We start from the raw sequence: 20,892 nt of genomic DNA, 5'->3' as shown, positions 1-20,892 counted from the left end.
TGTGCCTGTGTGTATGCATGAGTGTGTGTGTGAGAGAGAGTGTGCACACGTACACACACAGCTCCGATGTGTCTCTTCATTTCACTTTGAAGTAAGGAAAAAGATCAAGGCAAAGCTGGTTGTTTCAACACAAAATGCTTTAATTTATTCATTTGTTCTCACAAAAGACCTCAATTTTGCATTTAAATAACAGAACAATGAATGTTTTTGATAAAAAAAAAAAATACTCAGACTGTGAGCAGCAAGGTCAAAGCAGTCATATGCCATCTTATCTTATCTCATATAAAAAGGACATTCAGCATCTTTGACCAAAGGTAACCCCTCCTCTTTGCAGCAAATTTGCGCCTCATTCCACCACTAGATGGAAGCTCTGTTGAGGATTTTCCTCTCTTTGAGACAGGCAATACCAGCACCGTTAATGCCCTTCTGTTAAGTAAAAACATCCCATATTCCACAAAACATAAATACAATATATTTAAATATATAAAAATCTTTTCCCAGATATCCACAAGGCCTTCATAATCTCCTCCTGGTCCCTGTAAATTGTTCTTACAGTACATCTGACAGATAATTGTCATACAGCATATTAGTTTTACTGCAACAATGTTTGTTGACGTGTAAAGTTTGCTCCATTGTACTCCTGTTCGTATTTCATAAGAAAACCCTTTAAAAAATACTTAAAGCAAATGTTTTTCATATTACTGACCCCCATCGTTTGTGCAAAGCAGCATTTTTCCAGCATGAGGAGAGGAGTGGGTACATTCAGCCTCAACTATCTCCAGCTGTGGTTGTTTGGCAGTAACAGGTTTTATCGCATTTCCTGCATTCTTAATTTCCTCGTGCCAGACTCGCTGACACAGTTCACAGAGTCCTGCTCTTGTCTCTGTCAGGTGCCAGTCATCACGTCTGTCAGGAACAGTACTTCACAGAGGTACCTGTTTATACTTTGACAGCGCTGCCGCTGGCAGGTTTGCTCTCCTTGCTGTAAAGAAATGTGGCAGCAATAACCAGCATTGCCCCGAGGAAGAATACACTGAGGCAGGAACAGGACACAAAAGAGGGAAAATAAAGAGGCATTAATAGTGAATTAAAAAAAACTATCACATTGTGTACTCAGCGCATGTCATGTGAATATGATTAAGAGTCTACAGCCCATGCTAGCGGCTCTGTGAGGCTGTGCTTAAAGGGACAGTTTACCCCCAAAATCAAAATCACATTTTATCTCTTACCAGGCCCCCAGGAGGTGCACAGGACTTTAAAGCCAAATTTAGTAGAGCCCAAATAGTATAATTACATCATGCCCTTTGGCCCAAACAGATTTTTTCCCCTTTTGTCTTACATGGCGAAAGAGATGTAAATCAGTGGATACATTTTTTTGAGCAGAACAGCTCAGAACAAAATGACATGTTTCACTATCAGCATTTGATTTATTCAGTCTGATAATGTTTGTGAAGTCTAGAAGAAGAGCTGCACAATCCTTTTATCCCCATTCATCATCACCATCAGCGATGTGCTAAACCAGAAGTTAGCTGCTTGGCTGAGGGAAGTCTCTATTGTTATGTTTGCCACGTTCAGTATTTTAGTTTAGCATGTTAGCGTGCCCACATTTGCTAATTAGCACTAAACACAAAGTACAGCTGGGGCTGATGGGAATGTTATTAGTTTTGCAGGAATTTGATCATTTTGATCGTAATTGAAATTTTGCCCTGCTGGATGAGCTCAAGAGACAGTTTTTTTTTTTTTTTTTAACAATTCTTTGCGTGGAACCTGAACGTCTGTACAAAACTTCATGGCAATCTATCAGATAGTTGTTGAGCTGTTTTATTCAAAACTAAAAATGTCAACCACATAGTGATACTAGATGAAAATTCAGGGGATCATCAAAGTTCTGTAGATCACATCACCTAGGAACCATGAATGCCTACACAAAATTCAACGGCAATTTGTTTAATAGTTGGTTTATTCTGGACCAAAGTGGTGGATGGACCAACAGAAGACTGAAAGCCTGACATTGCACAGAGCCACACAGCTAGCATGTCAAAAAATAATAATTATATATATTAATAATTTGCATATCACAATCAAGCCTTGCAGGAGTGTGAATGAGCATGCATGTGTTTACCTTGTAGGGTTAAAGTCCTCCAACAGGAAATATGAAATGACTGTGGACAAGATGATGGACAGAGAGGTGGCGAATCCTTTGAGGATGTTGTCTGCATATTTAATGACCACTGCTATGACCAACCCGCCCAGAGCCTGCGGACAGAGTTCCAGACCAACACACAAAACATGAACCAAGATATGAGCGTGGACACGAAATGAATTTTTAGTGGCAATTTACAAAATGTCAGAATGAAGAGAAGCATCATGATCAAACCTGTAAGACAACGACCGTGCAGGTGATGGTGTTGTAGCCCTGGAACATTCCCGACTCGCTCACCCTCTGGCCGTCATAAACCACCATTCCTAAGAAGCCAAACACAGAGCCGAACAAACCTGGAGGACACAAGGAGAGACAGAGAGGTGAGGTTATTGTGGCAGCTACAAGATATAGTGATGCTTTAACTGATCTCATTAAAAGAAGATGCGTCCAGCGTGTAGGACTTAATAGCATCTAGTAGTGAGGTCACAGAACTGAAACCGTGTACCAAGCGTGTAGGATGACAATGGCTGACCTGAAAATGCAAATAGCCCTATGTAGAGCCATTTGTTCATTCTGGGCTACTGCAGAACAACGTGGCAGACTCTGTGGATGAGGACCAGCTCCATATGTAGTTATTTTAAGGTAATAACAACACGCCTGTTTATATTTTCAAGTGATTACATACTAATGTAAACGTAAGTATGAATATCAAATGGACAATTTCTGCGAGCAGGTTCCCGTAAATCCTACACACTGGACCTTTAATGTGAGACACTACAGGTGAAAACGTTTTTTTCATGCACTGCAATTTTGAGATTTTGGGCTTTTTTGCTCCTGTAACACGTCTTCTTTCAGACTGGTAGACAGAAAGCATCCAAAATACACATGTAGGTTTATTATAGTTCAGATTTCTGTCCTGGAAATTGATGCAAAAAGTGCATATTTAATTAGACAATGCCTCATTTCCACATTTAAACATACATTTTCAGAAAACCTATAATACAAAAAGTAATTGTCTTAATATAAGTATTTAACTGGGAAACTTTCATGTTGAAATCTATTACGCTTAGTTAATTTTTTGTTTTTTACCCGATTCACCTGTGGTGTCTTATTTTGGTCTGACAATTTTACAATACATATCTTTAAAGGATTTTTTTTCTCAAAATGCATTTTTTCCCCCTCAGACTCTGAGTCAGAAATTTCCACTTCCATATGCACTTACATACACAAGACTTTTATTCCTGTCTATATTCTGAAGGTTTATGGGAATTCTTAATGTAATTCATAGCAAGATTTATATATTTTATTTCTAAAAACATGGTGAAATTTCTTTTTTTCTCTTTGAAAATCTTGAAGAATTTTAAACCTGGCTTTATCCAGTGTTTTGGAAATGTATGCAGATTAGCACATATTTAATTTGATAGTGCACAATATGCATTAAAAAATAAAATTCCAGAACTTGTTATACAAAAAATAATTGCCTAATGTAAGAAATTAGACATCTATTATTCCTTATAGTTGTTTACCCTGTTCAACTTTAGTGTTTCCTCGAAAGTCAAAAGCAAACATGATGGGATGGTGCCATTAGTTTAGCTAGAGTTTAGGATGGGGTGTTTTCCTCTTTTATCAGTTTGATGCCTTCAGAATTTGTCCCTTTGCACCAAGCTGCCACTAGAGGTCACTGTATTTGAGGTTACAGCCAACGCTACATTAACATTTAGTGAGAGATTTACACACACGGTCATTCAGGTCTTTCAGGAGAGATGTTATTGTTTCGTCAAGTCTGACAGGTGTCCACACACACACACACACAGAAATCTACAGATACTTTCATGGTTTGAAATTGAGAAGTTTCAACAGAAGGAGAGAGAGAGTCAGAGAAAGCCTGACCTTCTGCTCTGCTATGGTCATAAAATGAGACGACCTCATTCACACAACCTCTCATTAGCGAGTGAGAACATTAACCAAACTTCTTCTCTTCTGTCACAGCATTTAGTGAAACTGAGGATGTTGCAAAACCCAACAGTCAGATAACAAGTCATCTTAGGTGGTGTGCAGCTGTGGAGAGTTGGGCAGCTTTTAGTGAGTGGAAATAAGAAGAATAGAACTAATTTGCTCGTTTATATTTTTTCTGAACATCTCTGGTTAAACATGGGCAGATTATGAGACAATGGGCCCCTGGGCACAGGTGTGCAGAAGGCCCCACCACCTCTCCTACATAGGAGCAAGACAGACAGACTTTGTGCTGGTTTTGCCTATTCTTACCTCCGCCAAGGAGGTTATGTTTTCACCGGCGTTGGTCTGTTTGTCTGTTTGGTTGTTTGTTTGTTTGTTTGTCTGCACGGATTTTGATGAAATCCAGGAAATTTCAGGAAAGGTTCAAAATGGGATAAGGAACAGATGATAAAATTTTGGTGGTGATCGGTTGAAGCAAAGTGGATAAAATAATAAAATGGCGGGAAATCCGTCTGCACTCTCCGAGTGCTTTCCTAGTTGTTGATGTTTTGCATCTCCTTGTGGTTGTCAGCATCTTTTTGCGAGTTTCTGTCTCTTTGTGGTAATTTAGCGTGTCCTTTTTTGTTTTGTGTCTTTTAGGGGTGTATTTGTGTCATATTTGGTTGCTTCGTTTCTCTTTGTAGTTGTTTTGTGTGTCATAAAGGTTTATTTGTGTCTTCTTGGCCATCTTCTCTTTTTAGCTCCTCTGCATCTCTGTATTGTCATTTTTTGTTTACTTAAAGGTCAATCAGGGTCTCTGTGAGGTATATTTGTGTCGTTTTTGTTTGTTATGTGTGTCTTTGTAGTTGTTTTGTATCTCTTTGTAGCTCCTCTGCATGTCTTTGCTGTCATTTCGTGTTTCTATAACGGTCAATATGTGTCTTTTTGAAGTCTTTTTGTGTCTCTTTAAGGTAGATCTGTGTCTTTTTTGGTTGTTTTGTGTCTCTTTGTAGCTCCTGTGCATCTCTTTATTGTCATTTTGTGTTTATCTAAGGTCACTCTGAGTCTCTGTGAGGTATATTTGTGTCATTTTTGGTTGTTTTGTGTGTCTTTGTAGTTGTTTTGTGTCTCATAGTAGTTCCTTTGCATCTCGTTTTGGTCAATTTTTCGTCTCTTTAAAGTAATTTGTGTTTCTTTAAGTTATATTTGTGTCTTTTTTGGTTGTTTGTGTCTCTCTGTAGTTCCTTTGCATGTCTTTGTTGTCATTTTGTGTTTCTGTAAAGGTCAATATGTGTCTTTTTGAAGTCTTTTTGTGTCTCTGTGAGGTATATGTGTGTCGTTTTTGGTTGTTTTGTGTGTCTTTGTAGTTGTTTTGTGTCTCTTAGTAGTTCCTTTGCATCCCTTTCTGGTTGTGTCTCTTTAATGTATATTTGTGTCATTTTTGGTTGTTTTGTGCCTCCCACAGTTCCTTTGCATGTCTTTGCTGTCATTTTGTGTTTCTGTGAAGGTCAATATGTGTCTCTTTGAAGTCTTTTTGGTTGTTTTGTGTCTCTTTGTAGCTCATCTGCATCTCTTTATTATCATTTTGTGTTTATTTAAAGGTCAATCTGAGTCTCTGTGAGGTATATTTGTGTAATTTTTGGTTGTTTTGTGTCTCTTAGTAGTTCCTTTCCATCCCTTTCTGGTTGTTTTTTGTCTCTTTAAAGTCATTTGTGTCTCTTTAATGTATATTTGTGTCATTTTTGGTTGTTTTGTGCCTCCCATAGTTCCTTTGCATGTCTTTGCTGTCATTTTGTGTTTCTGTAAAGGTCAATATGTGTCTTTTTGAAGTCTTTTTGTGTCTCTTTGAGGTATATTTGTGTCTTTTTGTGGTCATTTTGAGTCTCCTTGTGGTTGGTATGTATCAATTTGGGTGATATCTTGCAGGTGAAGGCCAGGTTCAACCAATGCATCCATGCTCTCAAAGGGAAAATCAGATTCTTGCTTTTACTAAATGTTATCTATCAAATGTATCAAACCTGATCTGACCAGATTCCTGTCCTAAACACATTTCCATTAAAACATTAAAAAAACAACTTTGGGTTTTAAGATAGCAATTGCATTTGCTGTGTTATATATATTTTGCAATCTTCTTACCTGAGCAGTGAGCAATATAATATCATATTCTTTTGTCATCATCTAGTTATGAAGAAGGAATATTATGTCTTTGAGTTTTAACAGAAAAACCAGTTTGATTACCACGGCTGGCACAGTCGGCTGCCAACTTTATATCTGAGAAGAATTTGTAAAGCAGCACCCTCCCTTTATCAGCCTTAAAGAAATACTTCACCCACAAATCAATTTCTGACCCTGAGTCACCTTGAATTTGTGAAGTAAACCTTGTTTTTCTTGCACACCTCCACAGTAAACGAAGAATCCAAAAATAGTTAAGAGTCTTGATTAACTTGAGTAAAGAGGGCCCAAATTCAAAGTAACAGGGGTGAGTAATTGATAAACAAATGGTTAATTTATGGGTGGAGTATTCCTTTAAAAGCATAATCAGGTCACTTGTGCAACATTACCTTTCTTATCTGTAATCTCTGTAAGAGGAAACCTGTTAATCTGGTTTGTGAAGCTACAAGAAAAAAAGGCAATGGCACTGAATTGATATTTTGATGAATGATTTTACGATGTTATCAGGAAATGAGCCATTTGTAATCCATTCCACACAACAAACTCAAACTCAACAACGTCTTCTGCAGTGTGTGATTCTCATCTCACTAAGTATTTTAGTTTCACATCAACTAAGCCGTTACATCCAGAGCAGAATGGCCAATAACAACAGTAGGCCATATCAATATCACAAACATTATATATTTCCACTGGCACACAGTACTTAAATTGTTTCAGAGTTAATAGGGAGCATAATATGAGCTACTGCTGCAATCAAGAGGCACAATAAAACAGCGACATACAATAGAGGCTCGCAGCTGAGATAAGATAAGCCATTTATTTATTTAATAATTACTGTCACTGTATTGTTATTCATTACTTATCTTTTATTTGTGGCGATATATCTTTAAAGACGTGAATGCAGAGGCGGAGTGCGCCAACAACACAGGTGTGTCAGTGAAACAGGGTTCTTTGTTATATTGAAATTCAAAAGGTGTATTATTTCCCGTGTGTCAGTAGGACAGGAGGAGATACATTTCACCTGGCTGAATTTCACACTTTAAAAACAAAAGGGAGTATTTTACAAGATCCGGCTGGTCTGATCCATCTGATACTCACAGATATATAGTGCGGTGCTACTTTTTGTGTGCAGACACAGCAGAAAAAGTTTCCATGGAGTTTTTTGGACTCATGCTTGTGATGCCTGTTATCGTCTCACAAAGTTGGCTTCTAGTTAGATAGTGAAAATATGTCAGAAGATAAAAAGGCAAGAAAAACATATTGGTCAGAAGAGGAAAAGATTATACAATCACAGAAAGCACATCCTACAAAGTAAATTTGATCCTCAAATACCACAAAATAGAAAACAACTGTAGGAGGAAGCAATGAAAATTAATTCAGTCAAATCTATGTGTAAAATCAAAAGTGTATCCACTGGGTTCTCCTGGTCTCAGAATACTCTTCTTAGGGTGTGCTTGTTTTTTTCATTTATCACCATAAACTCGGTCATGTTGCAGTTAAGATAGAGTCATGTTACAGTTAAGATAGAGTCAGGTACCTTAAGTTTCCTTTTTTTCCCTTGCTTTGGTTGCTAAGGTATTTTGTGCAACAGTCTAGAGGTTCCTTAAGTACAAGACCAAGACAGGAGGTGGAAACTATGAAAACCTTTAAGAGAAGACTTAAGGGTGTTTTGTACACCCAATTTTATTTTGAGAAAACCTTAACTAGGACTTGAAGGAAAATCTTAACTTAAGGCATTTTGTGCAACTGGCCCCTGAATCCTAACCCTGATGTCGTCACCTGGGTGCCTACAGCCACGTGAACCAGTCAGGTTGCAGTTACAGTCTACATCCATGCCTGTGAAATCATGGATGCTTCACACACATCTTCCCTCTGGCAGCACAGAAGATTTACACAATCAGCACAGTTTCAAGGTTTCAAGATTAGTGTCACCAATTCAGTATCTGACCAAATGTTTTCCCTTCTGTTCCTGAGATATGACGCTGAGTAATGAGTAAAGTGTTTTTGCAGAACACTATGATGTCACAGTGAGGCTGACCTTTGACCTTTTGGACATAAAATGTCAGCACTTAATCGTTTCATCCTCTTAGACATTTGTGTGAAACATATTTTGTGAGTTTACAGTGACCTTTGACCACCAAATTCTAATCACTTCTTTGTTAAGCCCATGTGGACGTGTGTCCCAAATTTGAGAAAAATTCCTTCAAAGTGTTTTGGAGATACTGTGTCAATGAGACAGACAAGGTCACAGTGACCTTGACCTTTCACTACCAATTTCTAATCAGTTCATAGCCGAGTGGTCAAAGTGAAAGGGGGCATTTGTCCCAAATCTGAAGAAAGGCATTCTTGAGATTTTTGTGTTCACAAGAATGATACGGACAGATGGACAACACGAAAGCATAATCCTCCAGTCCCCGCTGTTGTCAGTGCGGAGGCATAAAAACACTTTTCATGGCACTATCCGGGGTGGAAACACAGCAACGCTAAAAGACACCCATGTTTGTTGGCTAAAAAGCTGCTGGGAACGCAGCAGTGACAATCAGTGTTGTTGTGTGTTGGTGTCGAACAGTCGCAAATCTTCAACGGTCAAAACAAAGGAATTTTTCTTTTTTGCTAAAACCTTCTATCAAAACTTGGTTTATTTTATGAGTATTTAAAAACAGTGACTAAGGGCTTTCTTACTGTTATTAAACCAATCATTAAGTCTTTATAGATCAGTGATAACCCATTAGTAAGACCAACTTTGGGTTGCCAGGTTGCAAAAAATCCCTCTGTCCAATTTTAACTTTAAAGTTAAATGTGCTTTATTGGCATAACATTTCAGAAAATATCTTTGCTTAGGCAATGACCGACAATAAAATGAAGAAACCTTCTACAGTTCATGTTGAAATGTAACATGAATTTCTGTGTGAGAGAAGGATGAATTAGTGAAACACACACACCAACTCTGACTCATTATGGTCACTTCTTGCCAGACAAACCGAGGCCATAGTTACTCACCCAGCTGTATGTTGCGGACCCACACACTCTGTTTGGTCTCCTTGAGGATTTTCTCAAAGTAAACGCCAGCAAAGCCACTGGACACACAGGCCATCAGCACAGCCATCAGTCCCACAAATTGGGAGCCTGCTGTCAGGATCTTCTGCTCAGAGTCACCTTCAGTCTCTGTGGGCCACTGCGGAGGATAAAACACTGGTCAACACATGCAGGGAAGAGTGCAGGACTAAACATCTGCTAATTAGAGCAATAAAACTGTTTATTCTAACTAAACTGTGTGATGAGTCAGTGAAGTCAGATCCCACACCCATGCAGCTGATAAACCCGAATGCATGTGTAAACTGCTCAGGCACTGTGCAGCTTCAGTGTCCGCTGTTACCTGCACTAGAGTGACTCCAGCCATTAGTACGAGCAGGGAGAGCCACTGGTAGAAGCCCAACCTCTTCCCCAGCATGGAGACAGAAAACAACGCTGTGGTGAGGATCTTGAGCTGGTATGTGACCTGTGTGGAGCACAACACAAACACAACACTAAGACGCACAGTCAGGTGTGTAAATATGACGAGAGATCATTGGTTTCAAACTAAGCCATGAGAGTGGCCAGTTCAGTTATAGGCACACACATACACACACACACACACGCACACACACACACACACACACACACACACACACTGAACTTGAAAAAGCACCCTCATATGTTACCTGATAGGTGGCTGCGTCCAGGTTGGATAAGGCAACATAGAGCAGATTGTTCTGCAGAGTGTAGATCCCTGCAGGAATCGCCAGCTTCATGGTCTCCACGGGTTTGTTCACAATCTCCTCCTTCAGTAGCCGTGGACTGAAATCTGGCAGAGACAGAGAGTGTGTTGTCAGTGAGGGACCACCCATGGAGTGACAAGACAAAGAGAGGAGACAGTCAGCAGTCCTGGTATTAAGAAGACTGGAGGACATTCATATGAAATCTTCTCCCCTGTAGTGTTCAAATCTACACCTGTGAACAGACTTTTCCTACTCACTGCTCTCCTTGAAGACGAGGAGGGTGCAGAAGAGGATCTTGAGCATCTCGGTCGACACCACAGCAGAGGAGGCCAGATAACGCGGGCCGTCTTCCTTCAGGGTGCGGGAGTAGCGCATGGTGAGCACCAGTGAGGTGGTCTGCAGCACCAGCACCCCCAGAGACATATACTTAAGCCCGTAGGAGTGTGGTGAGGACAACACCATCTTGGAGGACTCTTTGTGCGATTCAGCAGACAACCAGGGAGTCTTAGGGGTGGACAGACAGAAAAGAGGCAGATTGAATGAGTGAGTTCAAATCTGGTTCAGTCAGAGAGGAGGCATACTTCAGTCTGCTTGCTCCTATAATCTCAAGGACTAATGAGTGTCCTTAAGATCTTGAGCAAGAGGAAATCAACTTCTGCTTTGAAGAAGAATAGTGGAAAAGAGAGAGGGTCTCTGTAGAGTCTGAGAAAGGAGAGAATCAGGAATGCTGGCATCTCTTCACTGCTGACCCTCAGCACAGGAGCACCACAAGGCTGTGTGCTCAGAACCCTAATGTATTCCCTCTACACCCACGACTGCAGACAGACACAGGCCTCAAACACCACTGTGAAGTTCTGTTGTGGGACCTCGGCCCACAGGAAGGAGGTCACTGGCAGATATTCACAATGACCTGACATGGGCTACCTACATCACACCTGTTCTTAATAAAGCCAAACATTGTCTGTGTGACCTCAGGCACCTGATAAAATTTGTCCTGAGGTCCCAAATTCTCAGGCACTTCCACTGAGGCACCATACAGAGGCTCCTGGCAGGCTGCTTCACCACTTGATATGGTAGCTGCACCAGCGTGGACCACAAGGTGCTGGTGAGGGTGGTGTGCACGGCCCAGCCTGCAGCTGCACATACCAGGCCAGGGATACTTACTTACTCTGCCTGGGGGCCATCAAGCAGCAACCTTCACCCAGCACCCAATCTACAAGTTGCCAGGGGTTGAGTATCACTGCCCTGGGCCATAACTGCTATTACAACTGTTAGTAAATGAATATCTCACACACACACACACACACACACACACACACACACACACACATTCATTTACCTCATATATGACTATAATTGTATATATTTTGCCTTGAATGTAAAGATACAGAAATCTGTTTTATTGCTTCTTATCTTTTGTTATTATGTTTCTATTTTTTGTACTTTATATTTCTTCCTTTATTTAATGGAGCCTCCCAGCCAAAGTCTTTAACGCAATCACACTTGTATAACTGGATTGACCGCAAACATGTGTCCTGTGGTTAGTAGTAGGGTATTTAAACAGAAAATCCACCCTGAGGCAACCCATGGCATCCCTGTGACCGACCTGACATCCTGGAGCACATCAAATAAAGACCAGCCCATAAATAAGACTAATGGGGAGGTGACAACATGTATTTTACAGTAAAATTAAAAGTCCAGAACAGCTGTCAGCCTCTGTATACTGAGCACGGAAGTATGTCCACCAACAGAAACAAAGTGCTCATTCAGAGAGGAGGGTTTGGTGAATCAAGCTGAACCTTTAAGTGACCATCACCTGTCAGCATAAGCCACGACCTTCTGTTTCCCTTTGCACAAGCTATTTTGTGTTTATGTGCTTTCTGATATCCATCTAACTACAAGGTTAATTTATCCTCTTAGGCAGCAAAGGTAATCTCATTTTTTTGAGGTTTCTATGTCCTTCTGTTGCTTCTTTAGTGTATTCAAATCCAAAAATTCAAATTTTGGTTGGTATCTGTATGTCAGCCCTTCTATAAATGTTTGCCCACATGACTAAATATAGATCCCCTAGCCCAGGGGTCTGCAAACTTTACCATTAAAAGAGCCATTTTTGGCCAAAACAAAATGAAAAATAATCTGCCTGGAGCCGCAAAAAACATACGAGAGCCTTATAATGAAGGTAACAATTAGCCAGTAGGTCTAAATAAGCATTTATTAATATGTTTTAACACAAAGCGGTCACTCTGAAGGGGGCTTTCTATGGTTATTTAGTTCTTAAACTTTGCAGTGTTGGTGGTGAAATCAATTTAACCTATTCACACACCAACAAATTCTCATTTTCTTTCCCCCTTTTTTGGATTAAGAATTTATAGCTAGCTTATCTAGGGAGACTCAAGACCAGCCACTGCTACTGAGGTTTGGCAAAATAGCACACCACAGGCTGCCTACCCCTGCTCTAGCCCGATGGTTCTCAAATGGTGTGCTGTGATGCCAATCCTGGTGTGCTGTGAGAGGTTATGAATTCATTTTTAATTGATTGTATCAGTATGTTGTGCGCACCCATTTCCTAATAAAGAGGCAAACTCTAGCTAAAAACTGTAATTTAACTGGATTTAATTTAAAAAAAATGTCACGAGGAACCTTTTTGTTGCCGTTCACGCGTGGGAATTAAAAGTGTGTGGCACATTAAAAGCAATGATTGACAGGCGTTATGAGGATGATAACATTTAGAGCAGTGAGTGGGACAATGGATCACTTTATTGTGATAAGATAAAATATAAGAGTGACAGCACATGTTATATTAGCTTTTGTATACAGATGTAAATACAGGTGTTTCCTTGAGGTTTTGATTTGACTTTTGGTGTGTGAACACCACTGTCCTAGCCAGCCTCCTGTGCCTCTTTCTGTCTGAGCCAAGAAAGCAATATCATGGCTTCAGAAAGCAAAGAGGTTATGCACTTTTAAATACAACGTACACTTGAACTGATATTAATTTATCAGGTGGCTAAAACATGTTTTGCTGCTGCCTCCACCCACAGCCAACACAAACATATATTGCATCACCAGAACAGTTTGTATCTCATCCGTCAGCCTTGAACAAAGCACCAAACCCATCATGCATTGATGGTTAGGTTGAGAGTAATGAGGTCATTATTAGCAGTCTTGTAACTACGGTGTCCTGGAGGCTTGCAGGCAGACATTCTTAGCTCTTCTGCCATACATTATCTGACTGAGGCATCTCTTCTCAAAACAGGTACTCACAGTTTTCTTCATGACCTCATCCAAATGGACCAAAATTTCAAAAATTCTTGTGCGAATATGAAAGGCTAACAACGCTAAACTGCTGACAGCGATGTCACGTCACAGAGCCTGCAGCTCCTTTCAAGTGGGGGGGAGGAAAAGAGTGACCTTCGCTGGTAAAAAATGTAAAAGGCCCATTTTACATTAAGTATTAATTTACCCCCACACTATATCGCTCCCACCATAGGACAGTTTTTAACCCCTACCTGACTGACAGTACCGCAGTTCTTTCTTCTCTACAGTTACGGTTTTATTTCAAGCACACAAACCAGTTCTTTGGTAAAAATAAGGCAGAAAACGATGTGTAAATCTATTTACAGAGAAGTCCACTGAGCCATGCCATAAAATGGTCATATAGTTTCTACTATGACAGCCTATTTATCCTGCTTCGGTGAAGAGGATGTACGACAAGCCACGATGGCCAAAGACGTGTTGACAGAACAAGAGGCGTGGTGTGTTCAACACACTGAGCTCCTTATGTAGCAGCTCTGCTTTGCAGAGGGGCACGGCTGCACAATCCCTCTCTGTTTGTGTGTGTCAATATGTGTGTGTGTCCTTCTACACACACCCAACAAGCTCTCCTCTCACTCTCTCTGAGCACATTTTAAGAACACTGATGACTTTTATTTTCAGCTGCCGGCTACACAAACATCTTTACACTTGTTTATTCTTGGGACAGCTACAAGAAGATTGCCTATTTAACGTCTTAATTCGCAGAATACTAGTGGTGGATCGGCCTTTACAAACCCATCCTGCACAGCCTACATGAGTTTTATTTTATCTTTAGTGCAGATCTAAAAGTTTCCAAAGATACCAAATATGTCAGGCTTACGTTGTGAGACATATATCTACCTGCAGTTGGATGGAAAAATAGTCAGATGTTGGACTACTGACTCATAGTTGTACCTCCACAAACGCAACACAAACGCCTCATTTGAAGAGATATTTTACATAACTAAATTTTTGTGTTTCCCAAATTTGTAAAATGTAATTTATGACTGCCCATGTTTCCAAGATATCCAATAAAAAAGAAAATATTTGATCACAAAAAAAGGAATTCCCACAAGACATTGCTGAGATAAAGGGCCATACATTCAGCATCAAACTTCCTTTGGCCATGTTGTCAAGCTAGTTGCTGGGGAGAGGGATGTCTGGGGTGCTTTGCTTGGCCTGCTGCCTCCGCCCCCGCGACCCGGATAAGTGGGTGAAAATGGATGGATGGATGGAAGTTTAAGAGTCATTGCGGTCCGTTCAGAATGGACCCACGATGCACCACTTTGGAACAACTGTTCTAAAACACACCGTAGAACAGTAGTGAAAAGTGCATTTATTCCAGTATTGCACTTCAATACAGTTTGGCAGTGCTTGAACTGGAGAACTTCCATTTCCTGTTACTTTATGGCGGCAGTAGCTCAGTCCACAGGGACTTGGGTTAGAAACCAGAGAATCGCCAGTTCAAGTCCCTGTCCGGACTAAATATGGAGCGTGGACTGGTAGCTGGAGAGGTTCTTTTTACTCTGCTTCATTTATCTGACAGCTGTAGTTACTAATACCTCTGTACTTTAACACTGAGGTATTGCTACTTAAAGTAAAGGATCTGAGACCTTCTTGCATGGATTATTTCGCAGACAAAGTGCCAACACAACACAGTAATGCTGTCATACACCATCTGCCTCTAAAAGCTATCTGTTTATAATCCACCCTAATCCCCCGTCTGATGAGAGCTGCAATCATTGCTGTCAACACTACATTCAATCAACTGACTCCTGACCTTAGAATACAGTTATCCTTTATCTTCTAACAGAATCAACATCAATCACTCTGCACAAACATATGAAATGTTAGACTAGGCTCTGTGCCAGGGGTGGAGCCAGATGTTGAAAGCATCTGGGGCTCAGTCCAAACCTAGGGGGCTCCCCCGGGAAGATTTTTTTTTTTTTTTTTTTTACAGCAGCTATATGCACTATTTTTCAAACCATCTGAGATAATAAATGCCAAAAAATCTGTTTATCATTTGGGAACAACACAATAGTTGCCAAGGGAAAGAAAAATCATGCTGTAGAGCCTACATCCTATTTTGCATCTGATTGTTCTCCAACTGTCGTCATCATTCTGAAACCATAACACAGCACATGCTGAGGATGACTCACTTTCACTCCTGCCACCTCAAAGCAGCAAAGACTGTTTGATGAGTAGTAGTTTTGAAATCTATTTTTGTTTCACTATGCTGGAGTAGAGTTCACAGACACAATGTTTAGTTAATAAATCTGCTACATTTGAATCCATGTTATTATAATCTGGGCTGCTCCAACTGCGAGTCAAAGATCCCCAACAATGTAAATGTGGTCTTCGGTACTTTGAACTAAGTATTAGGCCTACAGAGGAACATTTACTCAACTATATTAGACTGATCTAGGGAATAAAGAATAAGCAACACAGGCATATATTATTTCCTGGATGACACAAAGTTGAGGAATTGGGGCTTTTGAAAAAACACATTTAGGGATGGCGCCCCAGACACCACCCACCTTCTCTGGCTCTGCTCTGTGCCAGATATCTGCAGTTAGTTAAAGCTCAACAAACAATCCAGCAGCAACCATACAGAGGGGAAACTGAACCAGGAAACACAGTCCAGCTTAACGTGCCCCATAAATGTGACACTATTTGTTGAACAGAGCTTTCTCACCTGGCTCCGTTAGTTTAAAGAATGTTCTCCTTCCCCTAAAGCAGGGGGGACTTTGAGTCCCCTCAGGAGGGAAAGCAGAAGTGGACAAGCAGTTTGACATTAGGAAAATGAGGAAATTGTAATGAATGCCAGGTACAGTATGTTCCTAAAACTAGTGCTGTATCTTTTTTTTTTTTTTTTTTTTGCATTTCAAGCTTCTACTGGGGTGTGTTGTCATATTTTATGACCTCATCACTCTATTTTTTTTTTTAAATCATCCACCAAAAGTCTCAATTTGATGAAAGTGATTAATTGAATTACAGATTAGTCTTTTCTTTTATTGTATTAACCTTCTCTGTATAATAAATGTAATTTATGAAACTGTTGCTGCTAGATCACCCGGTTCATACAGGTGCGTGCGAGTGGGAGAGCAGACAGTTTTTTATTTTTTTGCAAACACATACGGACTGAAGCAGAATATTTCATTAGATGAAAACATGTTGTGAATTCTTGGAAATTATTGTAACTATCTTTTTGGACTTTACAAGGCTCTGGAGTTGGGAATGTGTGGATCTCACGAGCTGGAAACAGTTCGAATGATGATTCAGAATTCAAACATCAACGTTACGAATGATCATTCATTTTCAGTTGCTGCTTATCCTGTTGGGGGTCATGGGGGACTGGAGCGTATCCCAGCTGGCATTGGGCTAGAGGCAGGGTACACCCTGGAGCGGTTGCCAGACTATCACAGGGCTGACACATAGAGACAGACAACCATTCACGCTCACATTCACACCTACGGACAATTTAGAGTCACCAGTTAACCTGCATGTCTTTGGACTGTGGGAGGAAGCTGGAGTACCTGGAGAAAACCCACGCTGACACAGGTACTCATATAGATGCATGTCTCCTATCACAAATAATGAGCAAGGCATGGATCTCTGAATACAAAACACCAGCCAGGTGTGTAAGACTATACAGTCACAGGCCTGTGACAAAACCCGGATCCAGGTGCACACGAAGCATTACATTTCCATTTCCAGAGCAGGTGTAGCATCAGATAACACAGACAACAGATATGCGGCATACTCGGGTCAAAGAAAGCGGTGACTGTGGCCCTAGTGAGGGTGGGGCTACCACCAAGGTCTGCTCCACCTTTGGGACATTTGAGACATGTACAGCTCCACAAACAAAGATGCTTCAAATATAAACAGAGATGCTGAGATTTTTGGGATGTGCTGAGAACGGATTGAGTTTGACAAGTCATTCACCTGAGGTGGCCTGCAGGTGGTGACATGGAAACCTTCATTAATTTGTTTTAATGGGAGTTCACCTGAACAAATATTGAACATCATCTGGATGTGGATCCGCCAAGAGACAAGTTGAAGGAGATTAGTAAATGAATGAATGAATCAAAGCAAAACCTTTTCTACAAGCCCTTAAAGGGACAGTTCTGATTTTTCAGAGTGGGGTTGTCTCCATAGTCAGTGTATTACACACAGTAGATGTCAGGCGGTGTGCTCCCCATTTGGAGAAGCAGGCAGGACACAAAATGTATTTCAGATACCTAAACAATACCGTATTGAAAGTGTTTTCACTGCTTTACCTTTTGGTAAGACAGCCTGTTCTGACAGGGAAGCCATTAATGGATTCATTCATTCATCTCTGCTCTCCTCAAAGCCAGACCAGACTCCATTGAAAAAACAGTAATTTTAGCTCGCTGAACACAGGGGCTGCTTGTCTAGCAGTGCTTCTAGTTTCTGTTAGGTACTGAGTCTGTTGAATCAAAACTAAACCTTTTAAACACCAAAGTCACACAATAAGACAAACTAAGTAACTGATGCAGGCAGCGGTAGACCAGCAGCTCCTGTTTTCAGTGATGTTAAATCACTGTTTTTCTCAATGGAGTCTGGTTTTGAAGAGAGCAATATAACCGCTTCACTTTTCCATTGGAAATCCCTGTCTGACATTAAAGTACAGTGGTGAAAATATCCTAAATATAACGTAGACTTGAACTGATATTACTTTTGTTTTTTGCTGACCCTGCCTTCCATGTCAGACTCCAGAGTGCCTCTCCAAACTGGGGGTGTGTGGACTGACATCTACTGTGCCTAACACACTGACTATGGATAAGTACCCAATACAACCCCACTTCAAAAAATCTGGACTATCCCTTTAAAGGTTCCTCTCTTTTGCTTTATGCTGATAACAAAGTTGCATTTGATCAAACTGTCCCTGAAGGTTTCTTGACATATTGGAAAGAAATAGTAGGAGTAACAGACGTGTAACAGATGTCCCTGCAGACATCTGTAAAAGTATGTAAATTTAGTGTACCTTCTCCCCTCCATGCCTCAAAGAGCCTCTTCTAAAACTCTCCATCATAAACTTACCTGTCGGTCTGGATCCCAGCTGAGGACGTGGATGAAAGTGTCCGGACACTCATTCGCTGGATGGTCTTCTCTTCTCCGCTGCTCTGTACATTTATTAAAACACTCTTAAAGTTAAGCCGAGCGCTACTTATAGACAAATATGGCAGACAGAAACGACTCTCTGACAGCTGTTAGCTGGAAAAAGTTACTCTGAGTAAACCTCCAGCCGGGACACAGTCTCTGCCTCTCTGTGCTGAATGAAGACATCAGCATGTGGACTGCTGCTCACACAGTGCCAGCATTTGGCGACTCCTGCTGGACAAAGAAGGGTACTACAACTTTGTACCTAGGCGATAAACCTAATGCATTTTTTTTAATCTCCTGTTAAAAAACAACACACAAAATAAGAATCCTTGCAATATTTAAAAAAACTTCATCTATCAAAAAGGAAAATTTATTTTAATTTTGAATGATACTAATCAGAAGCTTATAGCCCATCTTATCATGTTCACCAGCCAAGCCCATTTCCTTATTAACAGGGGTGTGTCTAGGATTTGAGGCCATTGGGGACTTAACCCGGACCTCTGTAGGGGGAAATATTTTTTGATCAACAGGGTCCATTATGCTGTTTTCTACAGAAGTGTATTGCTGCCACACCAGGATAAAAAGAATGGGTCAGTATTACGTTATAACGTGAAAAGTTTATTGTTCTAACAAGAAGTTTTTCACGTTATAACTTGGTCATTTCTATTGTTAGAATGTGAAAAGTTTCATGTTATAAGATGATAATTTTTATTGTTAGGACATTAAATGTTCCACATTATAATGCAATATTTGGTCGCAGGAGGACGTGCACCCATATACAGTACTCCGATTGTGATTTGACACTTGGCTATTTGCAATGAACAGGCACCAACACGGCCCAAAACACGGATAACATGATTATACATGACTATATTGTTATAACGTGAAAAACTTCTTGTTAGAACAATAAACTTTTCACATTATAACATAATACTGATCCATTATTTTTTCCCTGATGTGGCAGCAATACACTTCGTAGTTTTCTTACGCACTCTGGCACCTTATTTACTAAGGGTGGGGGAAAAAATCAACTGAGATATTGTGGATGGCAATATTGTGTCGAAACATGGACGCCAAGTATCTTCTTTTTTTAATTAAATAAATTATTAATATTGCAAATGCAAATTAAACTGTTGGTAGCCTGCAAGCATAATAAAAATCAGTTGCTTTCTCAGTCCACCAGATACATGTTGCTGCACTGTAAAAAATAATTGCGGTGATATGAATAGACTTAAGAATAAGAAAAGAAGATACTTCATTAATCCCTGAGGGGAAATTTTTATTTTCACTCTGCTGACATATACACACAGGCCCGAAATACACACACATTCACAAACTATCTTATTAGATAATAAATGACATTGATAAAGTTGTTCCTTAATTTACAGTCCATAAAAAGGTAACAAATTGCAATCTATTGTAATATATGTTATCACAATACTCAGTATATCACAAAATATTTAAAATTGCAATAAAATTGTATCTTGACCTAAGTATCGTGATAATATAGTATCAGGTCGGGACGGGAGGGCTCTGATGATTCCCATCCCAATTATTTACCTTTTTTGTAACCTGCTCAGCGGGTGTGATGCCATACCATACCATACGATACCAGTGGGTTTCTGTGAGAGGGCTGCAGGACGTTTTTGGTAATAAATGCAGCATCAAATCACTGAATCTGGATGGACAAGATACAATTCCTGCTTTTAACCCTTTATTCTTTAACTCCAGTGGTGCTTTAATTTAAAATACAAAAATAGATAGATAAAGAAATGAAAAAAATTACTTTGGCCTGATATATTTTCTTTGAATATCCACTGGTTTGTACTAAATTAATTAGCCATTAACGCTGAATTTCTTTATTGTAAATAAACCAGGTAGGGATACATTTAGTGTATACTAATTAAACCAATTAATGTAAAGTAAATTAAATTGGAAACACTGGTAGTGATGTAAGAAATTATAATATTATCCTGTCTCTTTTTTTCTGGGCTGTCTGTATTACCTCATATTTTATCTGTTTTTCTTTATTGATGTTTATCTCAAATTTTGTATGTATTAATACAATATTCTGTATGTATTCCTTCATATTTTGTCTGTTTTTCTTGACTGAATTTTAGCTCAATGCTTTTTTAATATACATTTTAATTTTTATACTTTACCAATGCACATTTCTCCCCCATGAAGTAACGATGATGAAACTGATGTCTGGTTCTTTTGTTTGACCACTGCTCTAAATAAAGTTTTTAAAATATATATATATAATATTTTAGGGAGATAAAACAGCACTGTGAATGTAAAGCTTTAATGTTTTAAATAATGAGGACGCCTGTTTAGCAAAGAGGTTTGAAAAAAGGAGGTGAGGATTTAAATTAAGTTTGTTTTTAGCTGCGTTTGATTGAATGTTGCGGTAGATGGCGCTGTAGCCCAGGTTGACTTAAAGTTCGACCTTGAATGATCGTCGAA

The 20,892-nt window shown here is 39.8% G+C and overlaps 1 protein-coding gene across 1 annotated transcript; it reads right to left on the bottom strand.

The window, feature by feature from the left end:
• Positions 1 to 175: 175 nt before the first annotated feature.
• Positions 176 to 18,635, bottom strand: slc35a3b (solute carrier family 35 member A3b). Its single transcript, XM_049597983.1, has 8 exons — positions 18,364 to 18,635; positions 10,266 to 10,512; positions 9,952 to 10,094; positions 9,627 to 9,749; positions 9,251 to 9,425; positions 2,378 to 2,496; positions 2,123 to 2,256; positions 176 to 1,033 (listed from the first exon to the last, which is right to left on the bottom strand). The coding sequence occupies exons 2-8, from the start codon at positions 10,468 to 10,470 to the stop codon at positions 940 to 942; spliced, it is 993 nt and encodes a 330-aa protein (XP_049453940.1). The 5' UTR covers positions 10,471 to 10,512; positions 18,364 to 18,635; the 3' UTR covers positions 176 to 939.
• Positions 18,636 to 20,892: the final 2,257 nt, after the last annotated feature.

The sequence above is a fragment of the Epinephelus fuscoguttatus genome, linkage group LG15 (assembly GCF_011397635.1).
Source record: "Epinephelus fuscoguttatus linkage group LG15, E.fuscoguttatus.final_Chr_v1".
NCBI classification, from domain to species: Eukaryota; Metazoa; Chordata; class Actinopteri; order Perciformes; family Serranidae; genus Epinephelus; species Epinephelus fuscoguttatus.
Note: the sequence above shows the minus strand (reverse complement) of the source record. Positions and strands in the feature narration are given on the sequence as shown.